Source organism: Heptranchias perlo, chromosome 21 (genome assembly GCF_035084215.1).
Source record: "Heptranchias perlo isolate sHepPer1 chromosome 21, sHepPer1.hap1, whole genome shotgun sequence".
Taxonomy (NCBI): Eukaryota; Metazoa; Chordata; class Chondrichthyes; order Hexanchiformes; family Hexanchidae; genus Heptranchias; species Heptranchias perlo.
In genome coordinates, this window is record NC_090345.1 from 20990562 (window position 1) to 21004126 (window position 13565).

The following is a 13565-nucleotide window of genomic DNA, read 5'->3' on the forward strand; positions in this document are numbered from 1 at the left end:
GAGATCTGGGAGGGTTGTCGGGCTGGAAGGAGGCGACAGAGATAGGGAGGGGGCGAGGCCACGCTTTCCTAAAAAGCAAATTTCCAAAAGAAAACTTCCACTGAAAGTTTGCTAAACTTTTTTTTTTGTTTGTTGGTGTTGTTGCATGAAGACAAGGCCCCTGTTACTGTAATTTGGCCGGCAGAAATATCTGTGAGGGTTGTGTGTGTATGTGTGTATGTGTGTGTGGTGGGGGGGGGGAGGTGGATGGTGCTGGCTCCTTTAAGAGGCGGCGGCGGGTTGGCTGATGCCGGCGGGTCACGTGTGCCGAGCGGCTACAGGAAATTAACAATCAGCGAGCGAGGGAGAGAGAGCTCGAGGAGGGAGAGCGGGGCAGCGGCCGGGCTGGGTCTGAGGCACTGGCGGTAACTGCTCCCTCACCGACTCCCCGGGGGCAAGTTCATGCGAGAGTGAGTGAGTGAGAGGAGGGTAAACGGCGACTCCCCGCTGTTGCTACTGCTCCTCCGGCCGATGGTCGCTTCCTCGGCTCGCCCCCCTTCCTTAACATGTGGAGCCGCTGATCGAGAGGAGATGGAGCTTTTTCAAGCCAAAGACCATTACATCGTGCAGAGCGGGGAGAAGGCGCTCTGGTGCAGCCGAAAGGACGGCTCTTTGCAAGTCAGACCCGGTGAGATTGCTCGCTCGCTCCCTCCCTCTGTCTGTAAATATATATATATATATATGTTTGATATTTCCGCCTGTCTGGATGCTCTGAAATCTTTCTCGGGGCTCAGAGGAACATCATGAAATACTGATGTGTGGCAGAGCCAGCTTTCAGTGCCATTTATTTTTCAACTTGAGCAAGGTTTTTATTTTGTAATTAGCACTCAAGAGAGTAACTTATCAGAGGATGGTGGCTGGCTGGCCAATCCAGAACCAGTGGGGATGGATGTGTCTTGGTAGGTGTGTGTGGTCTTTTGGGACACCATTTAAGTCTATGTGGTATTAAGAATTTGAACTTGTCCTTGCTCAAGCCTTCATTAAAGCAGGGAAGACTTCGTGAGTGGCCTCACCTACGTTGGGAATTTGTTTGAACAATTAGAGTTCACACCCTTACTACAAGCGTGGTGCACCAGGCATATTTGGGAGTTTGAACCTATCTACTTAATGCTCTAGAAGGGAGGGGATGTTCCTTTGAGTACATTCAGCTAGTTGCTTGAGGAATTAGCAATTTGAGATTCAATGTTTAATTGATTTGGGTATAGTTGTAGGGCACTAGTGACCAGAACTAAATATTTTGTCATTCCAGTGGCTATAAAATTTGCAAATCTGCTGCCATGCTCCTGATTAAGTTTACCAGAAAATCAGTTGAACATGTCTTTTGATTAGTGCTTTGTATAAATTGCAGTGGTGTATCTGTTTTGTTAAATGTGCCATGATCTGTATTTTTGGCTATAAGATTAATAAGCAATCTGATTTGTTTTATGTGTGATGATGGTTGAGATATTTCTCACATTGTGTGGTATTGCTATTCTTGAGGATAATATCAACAGTCTCTCTTAGAAAATCAAATGTTTTCTAATCAGTGGTTTGGAATATGGATGATTGAACTTGTGGCTATGAATATAACTAAAAGGAGTATTATCATAAAATGTATAATCTGAATAGTAGGTGCTTACCTGGTGAAGTGCCCCCTTTAATGCTCAAATCTGTTAAGGTTTTAATATCATTGCACTAAACCTGGAGAGGAACAACAACTTGTATTTATATAGCACCTTTAACATAGTAAAATGTCCCACAATGCTTTACATGAATGTTATCAAACAAAATTTAACACTGAGCCACATGAGGTATTAGGACAGGTGACCAAAAGCTTTGTCAAAGAGGTAGGTTTTAAGGAGCATTTTAAAGGAGGAGAGGTTTAGGGAGGGAATTCTAGAGCTTAGGGCCTAGGCAGCTGAAGGCACAGCCACCAGTGGTGGAGTGATTTAAAATCGGGGATGCTCAAGAGGCAAGAATTGGAGGAGCGCAGAGATCTCGGAGGGTTGTAGGGCTGGAGGAGGTTACAGAGATGGGGGGTGGTGAGGCCATGGAGGGATTAGGAAACAAGGATGAGAATTTTAAAATCGAGGTGGTCCTGAACTGGGAGCCAATGTAGGTCAGCAAGCACAGGGGTGATGGGAGAACAGGACTTGGTGCGAGTTATGATACGAGCAGAAGAGTTTTGGAGGAGCTCAAGTTTATGGAGGGTGGAAGATGGGAAGAATGTTAAAGCTTATCAAAATTGTTAACTGCAGACTTGTTGGAATCCTTATTAACAAAATATACAAGTATGAAAATCTTTGGACTGCAGGAGGGGAGAGGGAGAAGAGTGAGCTTCAAAGGGAGCAGTAAACACAATCTTAACTTCTGCTTACTGAGATCTTTGCTGAAGGAAGGATTACTTGGCATCATTCTTGGAAACAATTTCAGTTTAATGTTTGTGTATTTTCGTGGACTAACAATGTTATCTTGAGCTGCAGTAGAATATTTTTATCTGACCTCCCATTAAGTCAGCTAAGAGAATATTAAAAATATTTGCAGACACTGAAGATTGTGCAGTAAAATATCTTGGCAGCATATTTTAAAATAAGTTAATGGTGTGCTATAAAACTTGGTTCCCCAATGAGTGAAAATGCCATTTATTCCAGTGTGAGAAACTAGTTAGTGTACTCCTCTATATTTTAAATGGAGTGGCTCCTTCACACACAACAATGGAGTAGATATTAAAAATGCAAACTTCGTAACCAGCATTCCACAGTGAGGTTTTGGATTTCTGAAATGTGCTACCTTTTTTTTCAGAAATCTGAAGGGTAGTTTGGAATGTGTGGGTTTCAAGCTGGCTATCAAGAAATTATCATTGTGTAAAGGAATTATTGGGTATTATAGTGTATGTGAACAAATTTAGTATTTTAGTTGTGCTACTCTGGTGAGAGGAATTTAGCTTGTCACGATAAGAGAAAACCAAGTGCTGGAAGTCTTAAATAAAACAGAAACTGCTAGAAATACGCAACAGGTCAGTTGACGATAACAGCAGCTTGCATTTATATAATGTCTTTAATGTAGTAAAAAATCCCGAACGTTATATACGTCAGATACACTGTATATGTCTGCACCTGAAGGAGAAAACGGGTTAATGTTTCAGGTGTAGACTCTTCTTTGGAACAGTTTTGACCAAGTGCTAACACCTGAATTGTTAATTCCTCTCTCTTTAGATACTGGCATTCTGGACTTGCTGTGTGTTTCCAGCATTTTCTGTTTTTGTTACATCCTGTAATGACTTTTTCTACCACCAGGAGAGTGCCCTTGTCTCTCCTTCAAGGCATTGGGAATGGTGAACAAGTTGTAGCTAGCTGCTGTTCTGCTCTAAAACTTTTTCAGAGGAATAAAGTGTTCAAAATAAACTGTCAATAACTTTGTTTATTGGCTGTATGCAGAGAGCTCACACTGTCCAGTGATGTGTTTCTTCCGACAGTGTTTTCCACAAAAGGAAATCGATGATATAATTTCTCCCCTATGCCCTGCCCACCCTGTGGGGAGATTAAAATAATAGTATTACATGTTGAATTTCACCTGTCAAAAGTAGAATGTCGTAAAAATGTTTTGATTGGGAACAAACAGTTCAAACCAATTCTGAAACTTTCCATTTTGAAGATATTGTGGGATATCACTCACCATTGTTTTCTGATGTTGAATTCTTCAGAGGGATTGGCCCTGGAATCTATTTACCAAGCTTGATTGAAATCCACTACTGCTATCCACCCAATGTTTATGACATCAAGGGAGGAAGCTAATGAGGTATTGAAGTTCAGATTTTCATATCGGTCAGTGGAAGTTTTAGCTAATAATGTCGCATGCCTTAATTTTTTTTAGCTATCGGTTTGTTTTTGAGGCAGGTTTTTATTAAAAAGAAACAAAGTCCTTAGCTAACCTGTAGAAGGAACGCCATGTTTGTCAGTCAGTTTAAAAAAAAAAGGAGAAAATCTAATAACTGCCTTCACGTAGATTAAACAAACTATTTTAGTGCTCTGACTGCCCTGGTATCCATGTTGTAAATTTTTTTTCTGTTCAATTTAAGGACGACTTGCTCAGTTTCTAAATCTGGTGTTTGTGCTGCTGCCATTGTACCGACAGTGAGCATTGAGAACATGTCTAAAACTCCCTTGCATGTGAAACTAAGCTTTGTTAAAACTTCTGGGGCGAAAGCTTGCATGACAGCAGATGAGAGGTGGTGCCACTCTGTGATCTTTCCTCGGACTGGATATGGTTACATTGCAAAACTGAAAGATGGCCCTGTGACCTTATTAAGCATCCCTTGTATGAATTTTGTATTGAGTGTTGGGTTGATCACTTGTTCAGCTTTGTACAGTACTTGTTAGCCAGTTAATAAGATGGTGGGGAATTCATGTTTCTCGGGTAGCTTGTGATCCTACCTACAAGTGCATCTGATGTAATGCCTCTCCAGAGTGCTTTAATTGCCTCTCCTAAAAATTCAGAATTCTATGTCGATAAGGAGAAGTTCTGGTCAGAGCTAATAATGTGGTTTCCCAGAAATGACATTTTGAACTAATCACTTCCTTCTACTGTTGGGGTAGTTTCTTTCTTCACATGAAGTTCTTTAGATCCTATAACGCTCTAATTCTGGTGTGAGCTGAGCTGGAGCATGGTGCTGTGCTACTCGGGGAATTTGAAATTTACAGTTAGAAACATAGAAAAATAGGAGTAGGCCATTAGGCCCTTCAAGCCTGCTCTGCCATTCAATATGATCATGGCTGATCCCCGATCTCAATACCATATTCCTGCTCTCTCTCCCCATGCCCTTTGATGCCTTTTGTGTCAAGAAGTCTATCTAGCTCCTTAAATATATTCAGTGACTTGGCCTCCACAGCCTTCTGTGGTAGAGAATTCTACAGGTTCACCACCCTCTGAAGAAATTTCTCCTCATCTCAGTCCTAAATGTCCTACCCCGTATCCTGAGACTGTGACCCCTCGTTCTGGGCCCCTCCAGCCAGGGGAAACATCCTCCCTGCATCCAGTCTGTCTAGCCCTGTCAGAATTTTGTATGTTTCAATGAGATCCCCTCTTATTCTTCTAAACTCGTGTGAATACAGGCCAAGTCAACCCACTCTCTCCTCGTAAGACAGTCCTGCCATCGCAGGAATCAGTCTGGTGAACCTTTGCTGCACTCCCTCTATGGCAAGTATATCCTTAGGTAAGGAGACCAAAACTGCACACAATACTCCGTGTGGTCTCACCAAGGCCCTGTATAACTGCAGTAAGACATTCTTGCTCCTGCACTCAAATCCTCTTGCAATGAAGGCCAACATACCATTTGCCTTCCTAACTGCTAGCTGCACCTGCATGTTGCTTTCAGTGAGTGGTGTACAAGGACACCCAGGTCCCCTTGTACATCAACATTTCCCAATCTATCACCATTTAAATAATAATCTGCCTTTTGGTTTTTTCTTCTGAAGTGGATAACTTCACATTTATCCACATTACACTGCATCTGCCATGTATTTGCCCACTCACTCAACTTGTCCAAATAGCCTTGCATCCTCTTTGCATCCTCCTCACAACTCACAATCCCATCTAGTTTAGTGTCATCAGCAAACTTGGAAATATTACATTTGGTTCCCTCATCCAAATCATTGATCTATATATTGTGAACAGCTGGGGCCCAAGCACTGATCCCTGCGGTACCCCATTCATCACTGCCTGCCACCCTGAAAAAGACCCATTTATTCCTACTCTGTTTCCTGTCTGTTAACCAATTTTCAATCCATGCCAGTATATTACCCCCAATCCCATGTGCTTTAATTTTGCACACTAACCTCTTATGTGGGACTTTATCAAAAGCCTTCTGAAAATCCAAAATACACCACATCCACTGGTTCTCCCTTATCTATTCTACCAGCTACATCCTCACAAAACTCCAGTCGGTTTGTCAAACATGATTTCCCTTTTGTAAATCCATGTTGACTTTGTCTAATCCAGTTGATATTTTCTAAGTGCCCTGTTATCACATCCTTTATAATAGACTCTAGCATTTTCCCTACTACTGATGTTCGGCTAACTGGTCTGTAGTTCCCTGTTTTCTCTCCCTTTTTAAAATAATGGTTACATTTACCACCCTCCAATCTGCAGGAACTGTTTCATAATCTATAGGATTTTGGAAGATGACAACTAATGCATCCACTATTTCCATGGCTATCTTTTTTATTCGTTCACGGGATGTGGGCGTCGCTGGCAAGCCCGGCATTTATTGCCCATCCCTAATTGCCCTTGAGAAGGTGGTGGTGAGCCGCCTTCTTGAACCGCTGCAGTCCGTGTGGTGACGGTTCTCCCACAGTGCTGTTAGGAAGGGAGTTCCAGGATTTTGACCCAGCGACGATGAAGGAACGGCGATATATTTCCAAGTCGGGATGGTGTGTGACTTGGAGGGGAACGTGCAGGTGGTGTTGTTCCCATGCGCCTGCTGCCCTTGTCCTTCTAGGTGGTAGAGGTCGCGGGTTTGGGAGGTGCTGTCGAAGAAGCCTTGGCGAGTTGCTGCAGTGCATCCTGTGGATGGTGCACACTGCAGCCACAGTGCGCCGGTGGTGAAGGGAGTAAATGTTTAGGGTGGTGGATGGGGTGCCAATCAAGCGGGCTGCTTTATCTTGGATGGTGTCGAGCTTCTTGAGTGTTGTTGGAGCTGCACTCATCCAGGCAAGTGGAGAGTATTCCATCACACTCCTGACTTGTGCCTTGTAGATGGTGGAAAGGCTTTGGGGAGTCAGGTGGTGAGTCACTCGCCGCAGAATACCCAGCCTGTGACCTGCTCTTGTAGCCACAGTATTTATGTGGCTGGTCCAGTTAAGTTTCTGGTCAATGGTGACCCCCAGGATGTTGATGGTGGGGGATTCGGCGATGGTAATGCCGTTGAATGTCAAGGGGAGGTGGTTCGACTCTCTCTTGTTGGAGATGGTCATTGCCTGGCACTTATCTGGCGCGAATGTTACTTGCCACTTATCAGCCCAAGCCTGGATGTTGTCCAGGTCTTGCTGCATGCGGGCTCGGACTGCTTCATTATCTGAGGGGTTGCGAATGGAACTGAACACTGTGCAATCATCAGCGAACATCCCCATTTCTGACCTTATGATGGAGGGAAGGTCATTGATGAAGCAGCTGAAGATGGTTGGGCCTCGCACACTGCCCTGAGGAACTCCTGCAGCAATATCCTGGGGCTGAGATGCTTGGCCTCCAACAACCACTGCCATCGTCCTTTGTGCTAGGTATGACTCCAGCCACTGGAGAGTTTTCCCCCTGATTCCCATTGACTTCAATTTTACTAGGGCTCCTTGGTGCCACACTCGGTCAAATGCTGCCTTGATGTCAAGGGCAGTCACTCTCACCTCACCTCTGGAATTCAGCTCTTGTCCATGTTTGGACCAAGGCTGTAATGAGGTCTGGAGCCGAGTGGTCCTGGTGGAACCCAAACTGAGCATCGGTGAGCAGGTTATTGGTGAGTAAGTGCCGCTTGATAGCACTGTCGACGACACCTTCCATCACTTTGCTGCTGATTGAGAGTAGACTGATGGGGCGGTAATTGGCCGGATTGGATTTGTCCTGCTTTTTGTGGACAGGACATACCTTGGCAATTTTCCACATTGTCGGGTGGATGCCAGTGTTGTAGCTGTACTGGAACAGCTTGGCTCGAGGCGCAGCTGGTTCTGGAGCACAAGTCTTCAGCACTACAGCTGGGATGTTGTCGGGGCCCATAGCCTTTGCTGTATCCAGTGCACTCAGCCGTTTCTTGATATCACGTGGAGTGAATCGAATTGGCCGAAGACTGGCTTCCGTGATGGTGGGGATATCGGGAGGAGGCTGAGATGGATTATCCACTCGGCACTTCTGGCTGAAGATGGTTGCAAATGCTTCAGCCTTGTCTTTTGCACTCACGTGCTGGACTCCGCCATCATTGAGAATGGGGATGTTTGCAGAGCCTCCTCCTCCCGTTAGTTGTTTAATTGTCCACCACCATTCACGACTGGATGTGGCAGGACTGCAGAGCTTTGATCTGATCCGTTGGTTGTGGAATCGCTTAGCTCTGTCTATAGCATGTTGCTTCCGCTGTTTAGCATCCATGTAGTCCTGAGTTGTAGCTTCACCAGGTTGGCACCTCATTTTTAGGTACGCCTGGTGCTGCTCCTGGCATGCTCTTCTACACTCTTCATTGAACCAGGGTTGATCCCCTGGCTTGTTGGTAATGGTAGAGTGAGGAATATGCCGGGCCATGAGGTTACAGATTGTGCTGGAATACAATTCTGCTGCTGCTGATGGCCCTCAGCGCCTCATGGATGCCCAGTTTTGAGCTGCTAGATCTGTTCTAAATCTATCCCATTTAGCACGGTGGTAGTGCCACACAACACGTTGGATGGTGTCCTCAGTGCAAAGACGGGATTTCATCTCCACGAGGACTGTGCGGTGGTCACTCCTACCAATACTGTCATGGACAGATGCATTTGCGACAGGTAGATTGGTGAGGACGAGGTCAAGTAAGTTTTTCCCTCGTGTTGGTTCGCTCACCACCTGCCGCAGGCCCAGTCTAGCAGCTATGTCCTTCAGGACTCGGCCAGCTCGGTCAGTAGTGGTGCTACCGAGCCACTCTTGGTGATGGACATTGAAGTCCCCCACCCAGAGTACATTTTGTGCCCTTGCTACCCTCAGTGCTTCCTCCAAGTGGTGCTCAACATGGAGGAGGACTGATTCATCAGCTGAGGGAGGACGGTAGGTGGTAATCAGCAGGAGGTTTCCTTGCCCATGTTTGACCTGATGCCATGAGATTTCATGGGGTCCAGAGTCAATGTTGAGGACTCCCAGGGCCACTCCCTCCTGACTGTATATCACTACCGCCACCTCTGGTGGGTCTGTCCTGCCGGTGGGACAGGACATACCCAGGGATGGTGATGGAAGAGTCTGGGACGTTGGCTGAAAGATATGATTCTGTGAGTATGGCAATGTCAGGCTGTTGCTTGACTAGTCTGTGGGACAGCTCTCCCAATTTTGGCACAAGTCCCCAGATGTTAGTAAGGAGGACCTTGCAGGGTCGACTGGGCTTGGTGTTTTGCCGTTGTCGTGTCTGGTGCCTAGTGGTCCGATGCCGGGTGGTCCGTCCGGTTTTATTCTTATTATGACTTTTTGTAGCGAGATTTTACAAATGAGTGGCTTGCTAGGCCATTTCAGAGGGCAATTAAGAATCAACCACATTGCTGTGGGTCTGGAGTCACATATAGGCCAGACCGGGTAAGGGCGGCAGGCTTCCTTCCCTAAAGGACATTAGTGAACCAGATGGGTTTTTACGACAATCCGGTAGTTTCATGGCCATCATTACTGATACTAGTATTTTAATTCCAGATTTTTATTTAATTAATTGAATTTAATTAATTAATTGAATTTAAATTCGCCAGCTGCCGTGGCGGGATTTGAACTCATGACTCTGGATTTTAGTCCAGGCCTCTGGATTACTAGCCCAGTAACATAACCACTATGCTACCGTACCCGCGATGGGATGCAGATTATCAGGCCCTGGGGATTTATCGGCTTCAGTCCCATTAATTTCTCCAGCACTTTTTTTACTAATACTAATTTCCTTTAATTCCTCCTTCTCACTCGTCCCTTGGTTCCCTAGCATTTTTGGGAAGTTATTTGTGTCCTCTTCCGTGAAGACAGAACCGAAGTATTTGTTTGATTATTCTGCCATTTCCTTGTTCCCCTTTATAAATTCTCCCGTTTCTGACAGTAAGTGACCTACATTCATCTTCATTTAATCTTTTTCTTTTTACATACTTGTAGAAGCTTTTACAGTCCAGGTTTATGTTCCTTGCAAGTTTACTCTCATACTCTATTTTTCCCCTCTTAATCAATCTCTTGGTCCTTTTTTGCTGAATTCTAAACTGCTCCCAATCCTCAGGCTTGCTACTTTTTCTGGCAACTTTTATATGACTCTTCTTTGGCTCTAATACTATCCTTAATTTCTTTTGTTAGCCATGGTTAGGCCGTTTTTGCGCCAGAAAGGAATGTATAATTGTTGCAATTCATGCATTTGTTCCTTAAATGTTAGCCATTGCCTATCCACCGTCATGCCTTTTAATGAAGCTCCCCAATCTATGATAGCCAACTCACTCCTCATACCTTCATCATTTCCTTTGTTTAGATTTAGGACCCTAGTTTTGGATTGGACTACTTTACTTTCCATCTTAATGAAGAATTCTTCATGTTATGATCACTCTTCCCTAGTGGACCCCGCACAACAAGATTATTAATTAACCCCTTTTGATTTTTAATTTTGTGTATGATGCAGTATTTGTGTGTTTTCATTGTTAGGAACCCAGCAAATGATGGTGTGACTACATGCCTTCATTGTTGAGATGGAAAGTTTCTCCTCTAGTTCTTGATAGGCTCAGCAAATTTAATAAGTATTTTAACAATGTAATAAATTGGGTAGGGAGAAATAAAAAAAAAAATCTAGTAATGCATTGCTTGGCGGAATGGACTGCTTGCTGAAGACTTATGCATGCTGTTCATAACGTGACACACAGTGCATATACATCATGTGACGTGAGTGGTATCACTAATTTGGTGCATCTTGGGGCTTGATTTTTATCATTATCTTAAAGACCTCTATCAGGTCACCCCTCAGTCGTCTTCTTTTCCAGAGAAAAGAGCCCCAGCTTGTTCAGCCTTTCCTGATAAGGATATCCTCTCAGTTCTGGTATCATCCTTGTGAATCTTTTTTACGTCCTCTCCAATGCCTCTATAATATGGAGACCAAAATGGTGCACAGTGCCCCCAGTGTGATTTAACTCGAGTTCTATACAAGTTCTGATGTGGAGATGCCGGTGATGGACTGGGGTGGACAAATGTAAGGACTTGCACAACACCAGGTTATAGTCCAACAGTTTTATTTTAAATCACAAGCTTTCGGAGCTTACCTTCTTCGTCACCTGACGAAGGAGGTAAGCTCCCAAAGCTTGTGATTTAAAATAAAACTGTTGGACTATAACCTGGTGTTGTGCAAGTCCTTCCATCTATACAAGTTCAACATAACTTCTCTGCTTTTCAATTCTATCCCTCTAGAAATGAATCCTAGTGCTTGATTTGCCCGTTTTGTGGCTTTATTAACCTGCGTTGCTACTTTGTGATTTGTGCATCGTGACACCTCCCCCCCCCCCCCCCCCCCCCCCCCGTTCTGCAAGTTTATTAATGTCTCCCTTTGCATTTTGATGTGTTCTTCCTTTAAATTAACAACACTCCCCATTTGGTGGTGTCCGCAAATTTTGAAATTGTACTTCCTTTCCCTAATGTAAATCGTGAACAACAGGGGTCCCAGCACTGATCCATGTGGAACACCACTTCTCAGTTTTTGCCAGTCTGAGTAACTACCCTGAACCTTTTCTGTTTTCTGTTTTGTAGCCAAATTGCTATCCGTTCTGCTACCTTAGCCATGAGTCTACAATGCGGTAACTTTATCGAAGGCCTTTTGAAAATCCAGATATATTATATCTACCACATTACCATTGTCTTTTCTTTGTTACTACTTCAAAGAATTCAATAAGGTTGGTCAAGCATGACTTTCCTTTCTAAAATCTGTGCTGACTATTCTTTATTATATTTTCGTTCTCTAGATGTTTTTCTATTACATCTTTGAGTAAAGATTCCATTATCTTTCCTACAACCGACATTAACCTAACTGGTCTATAGTTCCATGGACTTGTTCTGTCTCCCTTTTTAAATATAGGAATAATATTAGCTATCTGCCAGTCCTATGGCCCCATTCCCTTTTCTAACGATTTTTATGTATGTAATAGTGCTTCTGCTATCTCCTCCCTAACTTAATATTCATGGATGCAATCTATTCAGACAAGGGGTCTTATTCTCCCTAAGTTTGATTAGTTTATCAATTATCTTCCCCCCCCCCCCCCCACCCCGTAAGGAATCCTTTCTATCTTAAATGTTTTAGTATCTTTCTCGATCTCTTCTAATGTCCTGTCCACCTTGTTAATCTCCCTGCTAAATATGGCGGCAAGTAACTATTCAATATTTCTGTCATTTGGCTATCGTTACCTGAGAGTTTATCTTGTGCATCCCTTAGTGGCCCTCTCCCTATTCTGATTTTTCTTTTGCTATTGAAGTGTCTGTAGAATATTTCACTTTCTTTTTATATTCCTTGATGATTTAATCTCATAGCTCTGCTTTGCTAATTGTTTTTTTGACATCTTTCCTAACCCCTTCGTATTTTCTTTTTGTCATCCTCTTTTATTGTCTCTGTACTTAGGGTATCCTGCCTTCTTTAGTTTCAGTTTTACCCATATCTCTTTATTCATCTATGGTGTTTCATTATTGGCTAGTTTGTTCTTTTTAGTGGGATATATTTCTCCTGAACTTTATTGACCATTTCAAATATTACCCACTGCTGGTCTATCTCTGTCAACATTTTTTTTCCAGTTTACCTTCCCTAGTTCCATCCTCATCCCCATAAAATGAGTTTTTTTCCTATCTATTACTTTGGTCTTTGTGAAAGACATAAGTAAAACAATAATTATTTTAAACCTTATGTTATGGTCTCTATTGCTTAGATGTTTCCCAATGCTTCTCTTGTCCGTTCTGATTCATTTCCCATTAGTAGATCCAGCAGTGATTCCTCTCTTGGGCTTCTCATATACTGGTAAGAAAGGTGTCATGTACACACTGTTCAAAAACTCCATTCCTTTTTCTCCTTTCCCTACCTCTTGCCAGTTTATTTGGGGGTATTTGGTTGAAATCTCCCATAATTATTATTCAATGTTTTTTACTCATTTTCATAGATTTGTCTGTATATTTCATCCTCCACTTCTTTTCCACTATTAGGTGGCCTGTAGAATATACCTATTAACGTGATTGATCCCTTCTTATCCTTTGTCTCAATCCATATGGATTCTGTTTCTATTTTAATGTTACTTTTGTCCCTTTTTTTCTATTGCCATTATGTTGTCTCCAAATATTACAGCTACCCCATACCCCACCCTTCCCTTCCTATCCTTTCTAAATACATGATAACCTGCAATATTTAGCTGCCAGTCCTGTTACTTATGTAGCCATGTTTGTTATCCCTACCACATCTGGCTGCTCGCTATGAATGATAGCATCAAAACATAACAGGGGAACTGGAGGCAGTGTTTATTGCTGTACAAGCAATTTAATTTTGTTTTTAGTAATTGTTCCCCTCACTTTATTTTTAAGTTATATTGTACTTGTATTCTATGACTGTTTATGTTCCCCTTATTCCTTAACTTGGTCTGACCTTCGCTTTCATTTCCTGTTTCTTTCTTCAGACTAGTTATCTTCCCCAGATCCCTCCGCCCATCTAACTAGTTTAAAATCCTATTGACAGCCCTATTTATTTTTTCCGCTAGGACATTGGTCCCATTCTGGTTCAGGTGGAGCCTGTTCCATCGGTACAGCTCCTTCCTGCCCCAGTACTGGTGCCAGTGTCCCATGAAATGGAACCCCTCCTTCCCACTCCACTA

General features: G+C 43.3%; 1 protein-coding gene across 1 annotated transcript in view; it reads left to right on the top strand.

The window, feature by feature from the left end:
* Window positions 1-334: 334 nt before the first annotated feature.
* The window catches only part of inpp5f (inositol polyphosphate-5-phosphatase F), a 192797-nt gene continuing 179566 nt past the window's right edge, over window positions 335-13565 (top strand). Inside the window, exon 1 of the mRNA XM_068002246.1 lies at window positions 335-667. Coding sequence (XP_067858347.1) covers window positions 511-667 — 157 coding nt within the window. The 5' untranslated portion in view covers window positions 335-510. The remainder of the gene's footprint in view (window positions 668-13565) is intronic.